This window comes from Cervus canadensis, chromosome 2 (assembly GCF_019320065.1).
Source record: "Cervus canadensis isolate Bull #8, Minnesota chromosome 2, ASM1932006v1, whole genome shotgun sequence".
NCBI classification, from domain to species: Eukaryota; Metazoa; Chordata; class Mammalia; order Artiodactyla; family Cervidae; genus Cervus; species Cervus canadensis.
The window spans coordinates 41,244,398-41,264,776 of NC_057387.1; the positions used below are offsets into that span (position 1 = coordinate 41,244,398).

Consider the following 20,379-nt stretch of genomic DNA (forward strand, 5'->3'; position numbering starts at 1 on the left):
CTTCTCCTCCTGCCTTCAATCTTTCCCATCATAGGGTCTTTTCCAATGAGTCAGTTCTTCACATCAGGTGGCCAAAGTATCGGAGCTTCAGCTGTAGCAGCAGTCCTTCCAATGAATATTCAGGACTGATTTCCTTTTGGATGGACTGGTTGGGACCTCCTTACAGTCCAAGGGACTCTCAAGAGTCTTCTCCAACACCACAGTTCATAAGCATCAATTCTTTGGCACTTAGCTTTCTTTATGGTCCAACTCTCCCATCCATACATGACTACTGCAAAAATCATAGGTTTGACTAGATGGACTTTGTTGGCAAAATAATGTCTCTTCTTTTTAATATGCTGTCCATGTGGTCATAGCTTTTCTTCCAAGGAGCAAGTGTCTTTTAATTTCATGGCTGCAGTCATCATCTGCAGTGATTTTGGATGCCCCCCCCCCCCCCCAACATATAAAAGTCACTTGGTCCTTGGAAGAAAAGCTATGACCAACCTAGACAGCATATTAAAAAAGCAGAGACATTACTTGCAACAAAGGTCCATTAGTCAAAGCTATGGTTTTTCCAGTAGTCATGTATGGATATAAGAGTTGGACTAAAAAAAAGCTGAGCACAGAAGAATTGATGCTATGAAGATGGCGCCGAAGGCGAAGAAGGAAGCCCCTGCCCCTCCTAAAGCTGAAGCCAAAGCAAAGGCTTTGAAGGCCAAGAAAGCAGTGTTGAAAGGTGTCCACAGCCACAAGAAAAAGAAGATCCGGACGTCACCCACCTTCCGGCGGCCCAAAACACTGCGGCTCAGGAGGCAGCCCAAATATCCTCGGAAGAGCGCCCCCAGGAGAAACAAACTTGACCACTATGCCATCATCAAATTCCCCCTCACCACTGAGTCAGCCATGAAGAAAATAGAAGACAACAACACACTGGTATTCATTGTGGATGTCAAGGCCAACAAGCACCAAATTAAACAGGCTGTGAAGAAGCTCTATGACATTGACGTGGCTAAGGTCAATACTCTGATCAGGCCTGATGGAGAGAAGAAGGCATATGTTCGACTGGCTCCTGACTATGATGCTTTGGATGTTGCCAACAAAATTGGGATCATCTAAACTGAGTCCAGCTGGCTAATTCCAAATATAAGTTTTCACTATGTAAAAAAAAAAAAAAAAAAGAAGAATTGATGCTTTTGAACTGTGGTGTTGGAGAAGACTCTTGAGAGTCCCTTGGACTGCAAGGAGGTCCAACCAGTCAATCCTAAAGGAAATTAGTCCTGAATATTCATTGGAAAGACTGATGCTGAAACTGAAACTCCAGTACTTTAGCCACCTTATAGGAAGTATGGTTGGATGGCATCACCGACAGGATGGACAGGAGTTTGAGTAAGCTTCGGGAGTTGGTGATAGACAGGAAGCCTGGAGTGCTGTAGTCCATGGGGTTGCAAAGAGTTGGACATGAGTGAGCGACTGAACTGAACTGAAAAAGTCTCTCACTGTTTTCACTGTTTCCCCATCTATTTGCCATGAAGTGATGGGACCAGATGCCATGATCTTAGTTTTCTGAATATTGAGTTTTAAGCCAACTTTTTCACTCTCCTCTTTCACTTTCATCAAAAGGCTCTTTAGTTTTATTAGGGAAAAAGCTAAAACAAAAAAATCAAAGTTTCTGACTATCCCAGATTTTCTAATAAAGGTAATGATTTAGATTTATTGCTTACAGTTGTGTGTGTGTAAGAACTATACTGAAAGACTCATAAGGCAAAATTGAAAGTGTGAGTTTGAGTAATATAGATAGCAAATTTGTGAAGTACCCGAGATTTTGTTTTACAGCCATTAATCTTCAGTGTTGAGATTTACAATTTTGTCTTTGTTGTGGTTTTTTCTCTGTAATGCTGTAAACCTCTATACAGATTTTCTTTCCCATGTAAGAGGAAGAAAAGACAAATATCATCCTGGACATTTCTAGAAACTGATTTCCTAGTTGCTGTGAAAAGGACTGACCATTAAAGATCTGATCTTGTCTTTACTGTTTCCACTGACCTCAATTTGACATTTCTACCAGAGGAAAATAATTCAAGGTAATATGCCCGTGACATATATTGCATAAACTGGGCAGCTATATCTGACAAATACCCTAAGAAGGAAAGCTAATGTTGATGACGTTTATCTTCGATATAGTAACCTTGTTCACCTTCCATTAAAAAAAAAAAAAAGCCACTTTCGGTAACCAAGAACACAATGCCAGTAAGAAAAATGCCAGTTATTAGGAAGTATTCTGGTATAGACTCGATTCAACTTGCTTCCCCGGTAGCTCAGTCGGTAAAGAGCCTGCCTGCAGTGCAGGAGACCTGTGTCCTATCCTAGGTAGGGAAGATGCCCCGGGAAAGGAAATAGCAAACCACTCCAGTGTCCTTGCCTGGAAAATCCCATCGGTAAAGGAGCCTGGTGGGCTGCAGTCCATGGGATCGCAAAGAGTCGGGCCCGACTGAACGACTAACACTTCCTTCTACAGAGTCTGTATAGAAATATCCCGTTTTCTGTAATCAAGCGGTTACAATACGAGCTGAAGGAAGGTTTGTTTCCTACTTAACTCTTCCGACCTTTCTCCTTCCTTTATGTTTCCTTAACACACTCTATCTCCCCGACTTGGGCTGAAAAGATGATCGTCGTGGGTGGATAAGGACTTGCACAGCAGTGCCCCACCCAACTTTGTCCCTGAAGGTAGATCTGGGACGGCCCGCCCCCCACCTCGCTCCCCTCCCCCTCGCAGGGCCCGCCCCCGCCCTGGGCGTGCGCTCAGCCCCGCCCCGCTCCCTGGTTGGCTGTCAGGTGGGGGCGCGCCTCCCCGCCCCCTTCTGTCCCCTGCCGAGGCAGCTCCTCCAACCTCTGAGCCCTTGTCATTTCCGGAGTAAGATGGCTGCAGCGCGTGTGCTGAGGACCTGGAGCCGGACTGCGGGGCAGCTGGTAAGCAGGTTGGGCAGATCTGGGGTCGGGACGGAGTGGTTTATTCGGAGTTGCCTGGGAGAGATGATTTGGTTTTTCCTCCGAGTGCCTCGCGTACAGGGCTCGCGTGATGGGGAGGTAGAGGGATGTATGCAAAACGAAGGGCAGCGACGGTGGCTAACCAACCTGTTTGGAAACCCATGCTCTCGATCTATACCAGGGTGCCCATCTATCGTGACTCGTCCTCCCTGCCGCTTCATCTGCGCCCCAAAGCCCAGCTGGTCTTTCGCCCAATAGCTTTTCGTTGAGCACCATCTGGGTAGCGGGCATTGTGTTTGGCACTGGGGATACATTGTGTTTGGCACTGGCGATATATATACTATATATATACTATATCCGTCAAACATTTATTGAGCACCACTTTGTTTCAGAACTGATAATACGACCCCTCTCCTCGATGAATTTACAATCTAGAGGAAGATCCTGGGCAAGAAAAGCATAACACCATAGGTCCTTGCCTCCGGGCATCTGGGAGGCTCCTTTCCTTCTTTGGACTTAGACTTGTCTCCCACATTTGCACCAGTATCTTTCCAACCTTTTAAATCATCAGAGCTACGACCCACCAACATTTCCCCTTCATTTCTCCCCTTTCATACAGACTTTTAGCACCAAACAATTAACATCCCAGTAATCGTCGTATTTCATCCTATTTGCCTAGCGTTTTTGTTTTTATTTCTTCCTGGGTCCCCTGTTCCGGATTTTCCTACAGCGTTTGATCCCTGATCTTACAAAAACCTTTCAAAAGCCTGCTCTATACCAGGTACCAGGAATTGGAGATGGAAATATGTATAAGAAAGACACTGGTCTCTGCCTTCTCGGTTTAATTACAGCTTTGTGGTGGGGCATAGGGGAGAGAGAGATAGACATTAGACAAATAATTACAGCACTGCGTGAAACGATGGCCCAAGTACATAAAACTACAGGAACACATAGAAGGGGTCTTGGGGGTCAACGAGTTTCCCAATGGATAGTGTATAATTTGAGATTTGTGACAACAAATTAGGAGATAAGGCTTCCCAGGTGTCACCGTGTTTTAACAAATCCTCCTGCCAATGCAGGAGACTTTGAAGGTTCGGTCCCTGGGTGGTGAAGATCCCCTGGAGGAGGAAAATGGCAACCCACTCCAGCATTCTTGCCTGGAGAATCCCATGGACAGAGGGGCCTGGCAGGCTCCAGTCCATGTCGTTGCAAAGGGCTGGATGTGAATGAGCACAGACACAAGAAGGAGGTAACCGGGAGAAGTAAGTTCTCTGCAGCATCTCACTAGATTCTCTTTGGAAAGTTCTTCATCCTGGGCTTCTGTGACAGCAGCTTCCCAATATTCTTCCTACATCTCTGAACACTTCATCCCAATCTTCTCCGCTTTCCCTGATCAACTTTTAATCACTGGTGTTTCTCAGGATCATGACTTTGGTCATCTGTATACTTCTTGCACTTCCTGGGTTACCTCATCCACTTTGAATTTTAGTTGCCATTTATATGCTGATGATTCCCCAGTCTTCCAGCCAGCTCTACTGCAGACCCATATATCTTACTGCCCTGAAAAGCTCCAAATTTCTTGTATTTTAGGTATTTTTCAGCTATAGGTAATATACCCAACCAGTAAATGGGAAATTATCTGTGTATACAAAGCATCTGAAAGTTAGATGGCAGCTGGGATTGATTAAGTGGCTCATCATTATCAGGGCTTTACAACTTTGTATTCAGGGCAGGAAGGAGGAAGGGGTGATACGAGCTAGATTCATTGGTTAGTGATATAACTTGGCCACTGCTACCCCAAGAGAGTTTGGAAGGGCTAGCCTTTAGCTGTTTCACAGTGATTGCTATAATGCCTATAAGATACATCAGACTCTAGACTCCAGAACTAAGCCCTCAAACCTGTTTCTTCTAGACGAGAAGTCTCTCAAAAATCTAGCCATTGTTCTACACCTTGTCGCCAGCTGCAGGTATCCTGGACCTTCCTCAATTGGACTTTCTGCCTCTAATGTTTTACTTCTCCTACCTATTCTCTGTAGCATGGCCAGAGTCATTTTATAAAGTAGGATATAAATTTGAGAGTGTCATTTCCTTGCTTAAAACTGCTCTCAGCAAAATGTTCAGAATTCAAATGACAAGCTATTTATGATCTGAATATTTCCAATCTCTCCAGGCTTTATTCCTTTCTAAAACCCACTCTTGAAGCGTCACCCTTAGCTCATAGTAAGCTATGCTAGAATATTGAACAATTTCAGTTAATTAAGCACACTGTTCTCCCTTCCTCTCTGTCCCCCAGACCTTTGCACATGTATTTCCTGTTTTAAAGACTCTTGCCTTACTTCCCTATAGCCTTCTCGGTAACACATTTTACTCCTTGGCTGACTCCTACTCATCCCTTAGGTCTTACCTCACTTTCTCCAGGTTAAGTTTTCTCCTTTGTGTTTTCTTAACACTACTTCTCCCATTATGACACTGTTGTAATCACCGGTAGTCCTGTTTTTATCTTTCACAGTATGGGCTACACATTCCATAAGGGAAGGAATCACAGTTCTCTGATCCTAAGTGATTGACACATAGTGGGTACTCAATGAAACTTTGTTGAACTGCTTATTAAAAAGTCTGTTTTTTTCCATGTGTTATTAAAAAAATCATAAGCAGCAAGAGGTCTTATCACCTACAGTAAATTATTAGGAAAGCCTTATTATATTGTGTTTATACTTTCCTATGGCATCATGCATTTGACTCTTGATTACTTATCCTATCATCCTGAATTTATCTATTTTGTCTGTCTTCCTGCAGTAAAGTGTAAACAATTTTAATTCAGAGACTATTCTATTTCTTATTTAGCTTTGAATTCATGAGTGAAGAATAATCCTGTCTTTACAGTGTGGTCAACAACTGCCTGATAAATTACTACTAATTTATTTCCTTATTATGGGAGTCTGCTAAATCCTCTTTTCATTACTCATTATTTTTTGGTGTGTTGCTTGTAGAAAAAAAATCTTTCCTATTTGAAATTTTTTTTTCTCTTTCTCCCTTCCTTTTTATCCTTTTAGTCAGCAGCTTCACTAATGTGTTTTAGCCTTCTCTTAATAGACATCCAATTGCTAGTAATCATTTTGCATTTATGTTGCTTTCTTTCTTTTTCCACTCATCATCTCAGCCAGGAGCCTGTGGTTTCATGTCTCAAATACAATAATAGTTTCTTAACTTTGTCCTTTCTCTTTAGGCATTGTTGTTAGTATTGTTTAGTCACGAAGACTCTTTTACGACCGCACGGACTGTAGCTCACCATGCTCCTCTGTCCATGGGATTTCCCAGGCAAGAATTCTAGAGTGGGTTGCCATTTCCTTCTCCAGAGGATCTTCCCAGCCCAGAGATCAAACCCACATTTCCTGCACTGGCAGGTGGATTCTGTACCACTGAGCCAACAGAGAAGCCCCTCCAGGCTTTACTGTTATTATCTAATAAACACATATACACATACATACTCGCAATAACCCATAATGTATGATTTCAAACTCCTTGACCTGACGTTTCCAGTCATCAACAATTTGGTCCTTGAGCTCCTTCCTCTGCTCCATTTGATAAATTTGATCAAGCCACATTATACAACTCTGCATTTAAAAATGAACAAAATTGAATAGACATATTTCCAAAGAAGAAATGTAGATGGTCAACAGGCACATGAAAAGATGCTCAACATTGCTAATCATCAGGGAAATGCAAAGTAAAACCACATTGGGATATCATATCACCTCACACCTGTCAAAATGGCTATCATCAAAGAGAACACAAAAAACAAATGTTGGCAAGGATGTGGAGAAAAGGGAACCCTCATACACTGTTGGTATGAATGTAAATTGGTGCAGCCACTGAGGAAAACAGTAGGGAAGTTTGTCAAAGAAACTGAAAATAGAACTACCATATTACCCAGCAGTGCCACTTCTGGGTACATATCTGAAAAAAGAAAACACTAATTTGAAAAGGTACATATACTGTAATGTTCATAGCAACATTTTTATAATTTCTAAGATATGGAAGCAACCTAAGTGTCTGTCCACAGATGAATGGTTCGAGAAGATATGAGATACTACTCAGCTATAGAAAAGAATGAAAATTTTGCCATTTGCAACAACATGGATGGACTTGAAAAGCATTATGCTAAGTGAAATAAGTCAGAGAAGAAAAGGTACTATATGATATTGCTTATGCATAGAATCTAAAAAATATGATAAACTAGTGAATAGGACAAAAAAGAAGGAGACTTGAAGATACAGAGAACAAGGTAGTGGTTTCCAGTGGGAGGGAGGGCAACATAGGGTAGGGGTATGGAAAATATAAGATGGGTTCAAGGATGTATTTTACAAAGTGGGGAATATAGCCAAAACTTTGTAATAATTTTAAACAAACTGTAATATTTTAAAATTGTATAAAAATGTTAAAAAAGTGTGATGTGATGTGGTTAATCAGGGATTTCCTGGGCAAGAATACTGGAGTGTACTGCCATAACATTTCATATCATTGAAATGTTAACTTTCAAAAAATATTATACTTTTTACACACTTAGGTTATATATATCAAATATATATATGATTTATCAAGTGAGATACATTCAGCCCGACTTTGGTTTTTTTTCTGTAACATTATATTATACTAAGATTTTATATAAAATAGTTAAATTTAATCTATGAATTACAATACGAAAACCTTTGGGTGCAATATTACATGTGTTTTTCAGTGTATTTAGATGCTGGCAGTCGCTTTTAACTTTTTTATTTTATGTTGGAGTATAGTTGATGCAGTCGCTTTTAACTTTTTTATTTTATGTTGGAGTATAGTTGATGAACGATGCTGTGTTAGTTTCAGGTGCACAACAAAGTGAATCAGTTATACATATACATGTATATATTTTTCAAAGTCTTTTCCCATTTAGGTTGTTACATAATATTGAGCAGAGTCTTCTGTGCTATACTGTAGATCCTTGGTGGTTATTGATTTTAAATTTAGCAGTGTGTACATGTCAATCTCAGACCCCATCTGTCCCTATCCCCACACCGACCCCTCCTCTCATAACCATAAATTCATTTTCTAAGTCTGGGAATCAGTTTCTGTTCTGTAAATAGGCACATTTGTATCTTTTTTTATTTTTTAAGATTCTGCAGATAACTGGTATCATACAATATTTGTCTTTCTCTGCCTGACAGACTTCACTCATTATGACAGTCTCTGGGTCCACCCATCTTGCTGCAAATGGCATTGTTTCATTCTTTTTAATGGCTGAGTAATATTCCATTACATATATGTACCACATCTTTATCCATTCATCTGCTGATAGACATTTAGGTTGCTTCCATGTCTTGGCTGTTGTAAACAGTAGCAGTCACTTTTTATTTCAGGAAGTCTTTAATGACTCAGATATATTTACACTGATGTGTTTATATAGAATCCACTGTTAAAATTTTTTTACTTTCATAGGGAATTTTAGTCAAGGGTAATAAGCATATGGGCAAATCAGACTCTAAGGATATAATTGTAACAAACGAGCAACAACATATTCTGTGTGCTAGGGTTCAAATTCCTTTGGTTTCTTGACCAGAAATACTTATAAACTCATCACTGATGCCAAGTATTCTGATTTCAACCTAGATTATTTCATATTGTTTGCATTGTGATAATGATTGTTCTACTTTTAGAGTAAACTTGAAATTCAGTTTATATTTAGAGACAAGCCATTAAGATCATTTATAAAAGCTCTTTAAAAAAAAAAGTTCTTAATTTTTTTGTTTTCTCATCTCTAGATTTGTGTCCATTACTTTCAAACATGTGGTAACGTTCATGTTTTGAAGCCAAAATATGTGTGTTTCTTTGGTTATCCTCCATTCAAGTACAGTCATCCACATCAGTGGCTAAGAACAACTGCTGGTAAGTATGATCTCAAAATAACCTATACAAAATAATGTTTTGTATATTTATTCAGTAATTGAAGACTTATCACAGTAAAAAAGTTGACCTTTTACTTTTAGTCTGGCCCTCTTTGCTCTCCACGTATCTATCCAATTCTCCTTTTTTTTTGCGCCCCCACCTCCCATCCCGCTTTCACGTACTTTCCCTTAATACTGTGTCTCTATAATGCTGTGAATGCGTTCTCTGTGTTTAACATCTAAATGCTCTCGTTCTTTATCATATGACTTACCTAAATGCAATAGTCAGCACTGATATGACTCAAGCTGTTGATTTAGTGGACTGTGTCCTTCAAATCACTGTATTATTATTTTTGTTCTGTGAGGCACTCAATCTGTCATGTTATGATAGCGTGATGAAAGCGATGTGAGGTGCTCGTCAAGAGAAAGTTCTCTGGCTTCTACCACTTAATTACCTTTCTCCAGCTTTTTCTACGCTTGCAAAGAACTAGAGATTTAAAGTATTAGATAAGGCAAAAGGAAAAAAAAAACACATTTTTTTTCTGCTGTTCTATTCAGAGTTTTATTTAGAACCCTTGTGACCCTAGGCTTTTGTTGCATCATTAAGCTTTTGGCAGATACTTTGGTGCCTTAGTCTGTGCTGGTGATGGGGGAAAAAAGGGGATTTCAGCTGAATCTAACCCCGAGATAAATTAGTCCTCCTATTCCTTGTGTATGTCATCTTCCACAGCACCCAAAAATATGTAAACCATGTCTTCACCATTAAGAAAAAGATTTCTGTTTTTAAAAGTTGATCTTTTCTCTTCTCAGAGAAAATAAAGATCATTACTTTTCAAGCAGAAACTCCAACTCCTGCTCTGGTCTCTAGACACTTACAAGCTTTGGGTTTATGTATTTATTTAAAAATAAAATTTATTTATTCAAATAAATTCAAATAATTTATTTGAATAAATAATAAACTTAAATTTATTCAAATAATTTATTTATTCAAATTTATTCAAAATAAATTTGATTTATTTTTAACACCAAAAGCATTTTGTATTGGGGATATAGCCAATTAACAATGTTGTGATAGCTTTGGGTAAACAGTGAGGGGACCCAGGCTTTGGATTCTTTGGTCTACCAGGTGCTAGCTGTGTGACCATAAGCAAGTTACTTAATTTGTCTGTTTAATCATCTGGAAACAGAGTAATCATAGTATTATACAACTTTGTGTTTTTGTGAGAGTACAGCCATTCAACACTGATAACTGATCACCTACTGTGTGCCAAGGGCATTGCTGTACATACTTAGCATATATCCTCTTCCTACTATTCCCTAACTCAGTAAATAATTAAGCTAGAAACCTGGAGCCATCCTGATTCTTGTCTCACATCGAGTTGATTACCAAGATCTAGTAATATTACATCTTATGTATTTTTTAAGCCTGTCTTCTCCTTTTCAGACAGCTTTGAAAATATATAAATATGTTCAATTCTATACTTCAATTTCTTATCTACAATAACCTCCTGTTTTCTCTGCACCCCTTCCCAACCTTTTCTATCACACCCCTGCCAGAGATATTTTTCTCTGAAATTATAGATACAAAGTTACAGATGTGAAATTGTAGATGGGACTCCCTATCAGCTAATTATTGCCAAATAATTCCCGACAACTTAGTGGCCTACAGGAACAATGATTTATTGTTCCTTAGCACTCTGGGGGTTGGTTGGGTGCGCGCGGTTCCTCTGCTGGTTTCACCTGGGCTCACTAGTGTGACTAGATTCGGCTACAAGGTCTTCTGGGTTAGAAGGTCCAAGATGGTCTTTTTCATATGTCTGACAATTGGTGTTGTGTTTTGGCTGGGGCATCTCTTTTTTCTCCTGCACTTAGCATCTCTCATCCTCCAGTAACCTAGAACAGCTTCCTTATATGCGGATTTCAAGACACATTCCAAGAGGAAGAAGGGGGAGTCTGAGAGGTCATAGGGAGGCTTGCAACTTCAGAACTCACACAACTTTACTTCTGCTATATTCTATTGGTCAGAACAAGTCATGGGCCAGCATAGATTTAAGTAGTGGTAAAGTAAACTTTACCGTTTTGGGGAACAGCTTCAAAAGAATTTAAGACTATATTTATTTGCCACTGATTCCTAATTACCTGGGCTTTCCTGATAGCTCAGTTGGTAAAGAATCCACCTGCAATGCAGGAGACCCTGGTTCGATTCCTGGATTGGGAAGATCCTTTGGAGAAGGGATAGGCTACCCACTCCAGTATTCTTGGGCTTCGCTTGTGGCTCAGCTGATAAAGAATCTGCCCTCATTGCGGGAGACCTGGGTTCAATCCCTGGATGGGGAAGATGCCCTGGAGAAGGGAAAGGCTACCACTCCAGTATTCTGGCCTGGAGAATTCCGTGGACTGTATAGTCCATGGGATTGCAAAGAGTTGGACACGACTGAGTGACTTGGATTTTCACTTTCCTGATTGCTCCTAGGATAAATTCCAAACACCTCACCTCATCATGGCACACAAAGTCTTAAGCCTGCGCTGATTTCTTGCCACATATCCAATCATCAGATGTATAGAAGTGTTTGTCATTCCCTGACTATGCTATATTATCATATTTCCATGCCCTTGCACAAGCTGTTCCTTGCATAATATTGCTTTTTGTAGAGGTGCCATAGTATAATTACTTGTCACTTTTTGGTTACTTCAGTTAGCTTCCAGTTCTTTATTACAACTCCATGATAACTATTCCTGAGCAGAAATCTTTGTGTACCTCTCTATTTATTCAGGGAAAAAAAATCTTAGAAGTAGAATTACTTATGGAATCAAAGATACAGAGCTTTTTTTTTTCAAGGTTTTTGATACTTAATGCCAAAACTATTTTTCAAAAGGGTTCCCATTTATACTGTGAGCAGCAGGCTGTGAGAGAGTACACTTACTGGAGTGGAAACAAAAGACTGTTCTTATCAAAATATATTTTGTATTTCTTAAGTACTAATCTCATATTTCTTAAAGAAAAGTTTCCTACCTTACCTTGTGTTTTACCAGCAACTTTGTTTAATAGTATTCTAATCATTGGAAAGAACCCTGATGCTGGGGAAGATTGAGGGCAGGAGGAGAAGAGGACGACAGAGGACGAGATGGTTGGATGGCATCACCGACTCAATAGACATGAGTTTGAGCAAATTCCAGAAGATAGTGAAGGATAGGGAAGCCTGGCATGCTGCAGTCCATGGGGTCCCAAAGAGTTGGACATGACTGAGCGGCTGAACAAAGAAAAAGAGAGAGGAGCATTCTTCAGTCACTTCAGAGCTATTTGTTAATTTAGAAAAGTGAGAGGATCCATACATACTTTTTGTTGACCAGTAATAATGTCTGTGTTGGAAATAATTACCATAAAGTATCATTGGCATCTACATGTTATAAAAAGGATGTAGAACTTCAAAAAGGAGTTTAAAAAAAAATGGAAAGACGACATAGAGAACTAAAATTTAATAAGCTAGCAGAACATTATTTGGGCAGATTAAGAATTTTCCAAGTCTTCTAATATGGATCTGCCTGATCTTTAGGCAATGGGGGTGAGAAGAGTTATATGAAGACAAGAGATTTTAAGAGCAGGTCTTTAATGTTTATTATAGTTTAATAACATAAAACAAGGAGATCCAACTGAATCTCCCTTTGTACAATATCCAGTTCTATTTTCTGTTCATTGCTATTAGTGCAAGATCTCATTTGTTGGAAGGGCCTTCTATCCCCTGTAAAACAACATTATTTTGGAAACTGGAAAATGATAGTTCTGTGGCAGTATCAACAGGTCTGTGTCACTGAGTAATTTATTTAAATCTTCAATGGTTATGAATGATGGTTATGCTTTTAAACATTCTAAAATACTGCTTTGAATCTATGAAATAGAATAGTTTCTGCCTCTGCTTGAGAATATTTTCTAATTTTAGATGTCAAAACATCTGTCTGTTAGCAATACATTATGTATTTAATTATCATTGTTTCTTATTTGTTTTTGAAGCTCTCCAGGGACAGATTGTTCAATTCAAACTCTCAGACATTGGAGAAGGGATTAGAGAAGTAACTGTTAAAGAATGGTAAGTTATTCTGAAATTTTTTTGAGTAAGTACACAAGTAATTTAAGTACAAATAAATAGGAATCTATTTAAATTGAAACACCTTTCTTTATAACATAATATATGTATTTTTTAAGCTTTAAAGTAAATCTAGTTTGTGTTGCCAATATACTGGTGGCATAGTTCATCATACATCAGGGCATTTTATTCAGTGTAATTTATTAAGGTTTGTTTTTTCCTCTTTTTAAATTTTTTTTTCACAGCCCACTCTTCACTTAAGCTAAAAAAAGATAAATTAGTCTCTAAAAGATGCTAAGTTGATATGACCATGTGTTTTGAAAAGCTGTTAATGAATGAACTTAGAGCTTCTTTCCAAAATGTTTTAAAATTGTTATGTACTCTAAGCTCTGTTTATTAAAAATGATTTCAGCAAGAATGCAAGTACATTTGACTCACCATTACCTGAGAGTTTGCCTATATTTTTAGAACAGGTTAAAATATTAAAACAAAAGATGTGAATCAAAGAATACTGTTTCAAAGGTTAAAAAAAAAAAGTAAAAAAGAAAGGGGCTTGAAACAAAAATTAAAAAGACCTCTACTTAGGCATCCTTCTACCCCTTTTCTTTGTTTCCCTTTCTGGAAAAACAGAAACACCTCCGAGTACTGAACTAATTTTCAAAGGTTTCGAGAACTAGCAGTTAAGGTGAGTCAATAGATTCTCTCCCACAATTTTATACTGTTAAAGATCCTTTTACCTCTCGTTTAGACACCTAAACATTCTTTCCTTGTAGTTTTCATTATAATTGCTCTGTAGGTTAGGAGAGAACCATAATCACATAAATGTACCTTGCAATTGTGTCTCTGTGGCATTGTGGGATCAAGGAAAGAGCGATGGACCTCAGGTCAGAAGAGGCTGACTCTGAAATTAATTGGCCATGTTAGAGACAAAGGCAAAGAACTCAAACTACAATTCATAAAAGTATAGGAGATGTGTATTGAGGATATCAGTTTTTAAGATTTAATTCTAGAAATAATAGCTATCCCTTAAAATGTGATGAAGGCTGAGACAATAAAAGAAAATAACACTTTTAAAATACATTTTTCATATTTCATCTAAGAAATGGGTGAGGCAGAAAAATCTGATACGTTAATTAAATTTTTGGATTATAAATCTATGAATATTTCATTGTTTTTTTAAAATTTATACTTCTTGAAGAAGCATCAAAGAACCTCTGAAAGCCACTGTAGTCTCTTCTGAAACATCCTTCAGTGTATCATTTGGGACTCAATACTGGGTTCTGTGGATATTCATCTAATTCAGTGTAGCATTTTTATTGTTTCAGATGATCTGTACTATGGTTCACATAAAAGTGTCTTATGACTTTTTCTTTTAGGTTCGTAAAAGAAGGAGATACAGTGTCTCAGTTTGATAGCATCTGTGAAGTTCAAAGTGATAAAGCTTCTGTTACTATCACTAGTCGTTATGATGGAGTCATTAAAAAACTGTATTATAATCTAGATGATACTGCCTATGTGGGAAAGCCATTAGTAGACATAGAAACGGAAGCTTTAAAAGGTACTGTGTATATATATATATATATATATATATATATGTTCATCTATCTTGCCAAATTGATTATTGGTGTACTTTTGTCATTGGGTACCAGTTGAAAGTGGTGTTTACTTTGAATAACTTACATGGTTTGATTTGAAGGTTTAGAACTGAGATAAGAAAAATAGAAAGGTATTCTGTGATACATGATTATCTTTTGACCAGTTAGCATGTTAAAAACATATTTGTTGTTGTTGTTCAGTAGCTAAGTTGTGTCCAACTCTTTGTAACCCCATGGACTGCAGCACGCCTGGCTTCCTTGTCTTTCACCATCTCCTGGAGTTTGCTCAGATTTATGTCCATTGAGTCAGTGATGCTATCTAACGATCTTATCCTCTGCTCCCTCCTTCTCCTTTTGCCTTCAGTCTTTCCCAGCATCAGGGTCTTTTCAAATGAGTTGGCTCTTTGCATCAGGTGGCCAAAGTATTGGGAGCTTCAGCTTTAGCATCAGTCCTTCCAATGAATATTCAGAGTTGATTTCCTTTAGGATTGACTGGTTTGATCTCCTTGCAGTACAGGGGACTCTCAAGAGTCTTCTCCAGCACCACAATTCAAAAGCATCAATTCTTTGGCACTCAGCCTTCTTTATGGTCCAACTCACATCCATACATGACTACTGGAAAAACCATAGCTTTGACTATTCAGACCTTTGTTGGCAAATGATGTCTCTGCTTTTTAATACACTGTCTAGGTTTGTCATAGTTTTCCTTCTAAGGAGCAAGCATCAGTATTACTATATATAAAAACATGTATAGTAATACTTTATTTATCTGGAGGCCTGCCTTCTGGAAATCTTATGTTCAAAGAAGCAACAAACTCTCCTGGGAATGAAAGATTCAAGTGTTGAACACTGGTCACTAGTAAAAATTGGAATGTACAAAGATTAAATCTCACATAATGGGATTGCTCTGTTTGCCACTGATATGAAAACCAAAACACATTCTCATTGGTGGTGGTTATGAAAGCCAACTTTTTAAAGAGAAGTAGAAAAGAGGGAAAATCAGAGTGGGGAGCAAAGAAACTAGCATTCAGAAGCAGCAGCAGCCATGGAACTTGTAATCATTAGGTGTTCTGACAAAAGGGAATTCATTATGAGAACATTATAGGAAAATTAAAGCCGTGCGCTGTCCCTATGGTAACAAATAGCTGACCCTCTACATCAGAAGTTCCTTTTGGCATTGGTGTGATATACCAAGGTTATGTCATCTAAGAAGCTTTGATGTGGAGGAGGGGCAGGGGGGACCGTAATTCTATGATGCAAACCTAAGCCAGCAATCTCTCCGGAAGTGCTGAGATGAAGACCTTTCAGTATAGTGAAGTTGGGAAGTTTAGAAGGAGTCTGAACTACAGTGGTTGGCTGACTGTTAGTCCCTCAGTCTGTACAATAATATAACTAATGTCATAGGCACACTTTACAGTTTATAAAATGTTTCATGCTTAGTATTTTATTTGTTCTTATTCATGAGGTAATCCAGGTTAACAAGTTCATCGTTGGGTGATTTGCCCATGGCAGTCACAAAGCCAAATTTAGAACTCAGATGTCCTGAGTTTTTGTCCAGAATATTTTCCACTATAACATGTTGCCTCCAAAATTTCTTGAAGTTTTCTTATTATTTATTTTATTTCTGATTATTAATAGTGGTGACCATTTCAAGGTGATTGCTGTGTGTCCTTTTAATACTACCCTGTTAATTTTCAAAAACTTCCTTGCTTTTGACGTCATCTTATACTTTTCCTGCCTAGACCCAGAATCATCTCCTCCTTCAGGAGCTCTTGTTCTTTTAATATGCAATGAATAAGAGACCATAATCTGGGTACTAGGGGTGCTTCCTATTGTCTTGATTTCAGATTTCTATTGAAAGGCATGGTTTAGGAATATTAAAAACAAGAAAGACTATATCTTTAAAAATTACCTGAAATAGGGGCTTCCCTGTTGTCTCAGTGGTAAAGAATCCATCTGCCAATGCAGGAGACACGGGTTCAATCCCTGATCTGGGAAGATCCCACATGCTGCGGAGCAACTAGCCTCATGCATGCACCACAACTGTTGAGCCTGTGTTCAGCAACAAGAGAGGCCACTGCAGTGAGAAACCCGCACACCACAACTAGAGAGTAGCCCCCGGTTGCCGCAACTAGAAAAAATCCTGCATAGCAGCGAAGACCCAACACAGCCAGAAATAAGCAAATAATTTTTTTTAATTACCTGAAATAAGTACAGAATTATTTTGATGTGTCAACAAGATAATATACTTTTTTTTCCCTTTTTTTTTATCATTCAGTTAAGACCTTGAAAGGAAAGAATTATATTCTTGACATAAACTGAAACAAGCAAAGATGCTAAACATTACTGTGGATGTCAGTAAATTAGAATAACCAATCAGGTGCTGTAGACCAGGTTAGGTATCTATCTCGGCCATCCATAAAAGCAAATTATAGTAGTCTCTTGGTATTGGCAAAGCATTGGTTCAGGACACATACGCACACAAACAGATACCAAAATCTGCAGATGCCCATCTCCCTGTTATGAAATGGTGTAGTATTTGCATATAGCCTATATTTTAAATCATCTCTAGATTACTTGTAATACCTGCTGCTGCTGCTAAGTCACTAATACAGTGTAAATACTATGTAAATAGTTGCTGGCATTCAGCAAATTCGGATTTGCCCTTTGGAACTGTCTGGAATTTTTTCTGTATATTTTCAATCAACAGTTGGTTGAATCCATGAATCCAGAGCCTATGGATTCCCAGGGCTGACTGTGTATGAACAAGTGAGCAATTGGGATTTGAGGGGGATTTTATTGTTTGCTTTTATTTTTAAAGTTTCTTTTGGTATCCCCAGTGAAATCCAACTTAGTAAGTCTTGATATAGCAAATTATAAAGTCAAAAACTTTTTCAGGCGAGGGGTATGTTTTTTCTAAATAACCTTTTTATAGAAATTAATTTCCTGTATGACATGGATGAATCTTGAAAAATTAGTCTGAGTCAAAGAAACCAGAAGTAAAGAGAACATGCTATGTGATTCCATGTACATTAATTTAGTTTTTAATTGGAGTACAATTGCTTTATAATGTTGTGCTAGTTTCTGCTGTACCATGAAGTAAATTAGCTGTATGTGGACATATATCCCATTCCTCCCATCCCTCCACCCCCATCCTTCCCCTTTAGTCATCATCACAGATTACCAAGCTGAGTTCCTTGTACTATATAGTAGCTTCGCACTAGCTAGCTATTTTACACGAGGTAATGTGTATGTGTATATATATATCAATGATAGCTTCTCAATTCGTCTGTCCTTCTCCTTCCTCCCCTGTGTCCGCACGTCTGTTCTCTACATCTGCATCAAGATTCCTGCCCTGCAAATAGGCTCATCAGTCCCATTTTTCTAGCTTCCATATATATGCATTAACATATGGTATTTATTTTTCTCTTTCTGACGTATTCACTCCATATGACAAACCCTAGGTTCATCCACATCACTATGAATTACCCAAGTTTGACCCTTTTTATGACTGAATAATATTATTCCATTGTATATATGTACCATATCTTGTTTATCCATTCATCTGTTGATAAACATTTAGGCTGCTTCCATGTCCTGGCTATTGTAAAGAGTGTTGCAATGAACTCTGGGAGACGTGCATCTTTTTGAATTATGGTATATGCCCAGTAGTTGGCTTTCTGGGTCATATGGTAGTTTTAATTTTAGTTAATAAGAAACCTCCATATTGTTCTTCATAGTGATTATATCAATTTACATTCCTACCAACAATGCAAGAGGGTTCTCTTTTCTCCACATCCTCTCCAGCATTTATTGTTTGTAGATTTTTTTGATGATGGCCATTCTAACCAGTATGGGGTGATACCTCATTGTAGTTTTGATTTGCATTTCTCTAATAACGAGTGATGTTGAGCATCTTTACATGTGTCTGTTGGCCATCTGTATGTCTTTGGAGAAATATCCATTTAGTTCTTCTGCCCATTTCTTGATTGGGTTGTTTTTTTATATTGAGCTGCATGAGTTGCTTATATATTTTGGAGAGTAATAAAATTTTAGAAAATCCAGACTAATCTATGATGACAGCAAGCCAATTAGTGGTTGCCTGCTGATAGAGCAGAGAGCGGGTAAGGTTTGGGAAGGAAGAATTACTAAGGAATACAAGGAAACTTTGGGGGGTGATAGATACATTCATTGTCTTGATTGTAGTGATGGTTATGGCTATATATGTATTTCAACACTCAACAAATTTTATGTTTTATGTATGTATACTGTGTTATTTGTAAAAACTTAATGTGATTAGATAGATTATGAGAGTAAAAATTATCTGGTAATTTTCCTCATAGAAAAATGATCATTGCTAACTATTTCATTTGCTATTCATAATGCATTCTGAATAATTGTCTTGCATGCTAGTTTTATTTTGTGTGTGTGTCTTTTTGCTTTTATATTTATATTTTCTATAATTTGTATTAAATCTTTTATTGTAAAAATAACTATGAAGCATAATCCTATATATCAAATAAGCAAGCCTATAGAATAGTGGATTGTTTTTTAAGAAATTTATATATGCCTCTTTTTAAATTCTGGAAATGGAAAAAGTTTCTAAATATTTCGTGTACCTTGTCTTAAACAAGAATTTATAGTAAGGTATTCCCTGGTAGTCCAGTGGCTGAGACTTCATGCTCCCAATGCAGGGGCCCAAGTTTACTCCCTATTTGGGGAATTAGATCTCACATGCCACAGCTATAGCCTAGCACAGCCAAAAAAAAATTACAGTAATACTGAATTTGTTTATATTATTCCCTGTTTTAGTGCTGAGAAAACCAGTTATACTATGAGTAAGAAAATTACCTAATGAAAAGTTTTTTAGGAGTATAAGATATGTACATTTTACAAGTAGAAAATAATTACATCTAGAGTGCAAAGGATCGAGAGTAGAAATCTTAGTAGTAGTATTGGACATGAAATCCTGTCTTATTGCTTGTTTAAATAATATTCTATGGTACTGTCTTTTGTAAGACAGTGTTTCAACCTACTTTTTAAGATTGGGGTATCATGATAATTTTGATCAGGAAAAATGTATTTGTGACCTCCAAGTCCTATTTATGAGTGCTTTGGCTGTAGACAGACCTCTGCTTGAAGAGACCTCACCAGACTCACTTATGCCAACTTGTATCTGTGACATTTAAAAAGCATATACTCTTTACAATTACAAATTGATGATTTAGTTACTTAATATTATCAAGATTATATCAAAGCTGATTCATACCTCAGTGTGCTGTCTACTGTAAACTCAGTGTTTAGACTAGTGCTGTGAGTTCTCCTTATAGCTAACTTGGCTTTCTCTAACCTCTATTTTAAAAGGTAAGGTTAATCCTCACTTCTCTAAGCAACTAAAACTTTTTGAACCCAAACTTTTCAAAACAATTCATTTAATGGGGCTCATTAGTCCCATTTATTTATTTTTTAAAAGCCTACGTATTTTACTCTTTCTTGAAGTGAGTATATTGAGTATAACCTAAAATCATTTTTTTTGTTATGCAGAGCTATATGTTAATAAACATTCATTGTTCTAGGAAAAACAAAAACATAATTCTTCATCTGATTTTTTATTTTGAGCATACCTCTTAGCGTTGTCATTGTGACAGGCCGTTATAATCCTTCCTAATTTTCTGGGAACACAGGTAACCAAGTTTGTCAAGAAGTGTGTGTTAAGAAAAGAAAATAGGAATAAAAAAAAGAAAAGAAAATAGGATCCAACTGAGAATTTAAATGCTTTTTCTCTGAAGCAAGTGCATGGTTTTTATGTTGAGG

At 37.7% G+C, this 20,379-nt stretch overlaps 2 protein-coding genes across 2 annotated transcripts in view; both read left to right on the top strand.

Annotated features, from left to right (window-relative positions):
* The first annotated feature begins 620 nt into the window (after window positions 1-620).
* On the top strand, window positions 621-1,144 carry LOC122427591 (60S ribosomal protein L23a-like). Its single transcript, XM_043447172.1, has one exon. It carries the CDS (start codon window positions 622-624, stop codon window positions 1,096-1,098), a length of 477 nt encoding a protein of 158 aa, XP_043303107.1. The 5' UTR covers window position 621; the 3' UTR covers window positions 1,099-1,144.
* Window positions 1,145-2,846: 1,702 nt separating this feature from the next.
* The window catches only part of DBT (dihydrolipoamide branched chain transacylase E2), a 36,519-nt gene continuing 18,986 nt past the window's right edge, over window positions 2,847-20,379 (top strand). Inside the window, exons 1-4 of the mRNA XM_043460532.1 lie at window positions 2,847-2,949; window positions 8,766-8,889; window positions 12,898-12,973; window positions 14,347-14,528. Coding sequence (XP_043316467.1) covers window positions 2,899-2,949; window positions 8,766-8,889; window positions 12,898-12,973; window positions 14,347-14,528 — 433 coding nt within the window. The 5' untranslated portion in view covers window positions 2,847-2,898. The remainder of the gene's footprint in view (window positions 2,950-8,765; window positions 8,890-12,897; window positions 12,974-14,346; window positions 14,529-20,379) is intronic.

What these genes read in the sequence shown, in the direction of transcription:
- LOC122427591 (XM_043447172.1), top strand. Translation starts at nt 622, where the DNA reads ATGAAGATGGCGCCGAAGGCGAAGAAGGAAGCCCCTGCCCCTCCTAAA.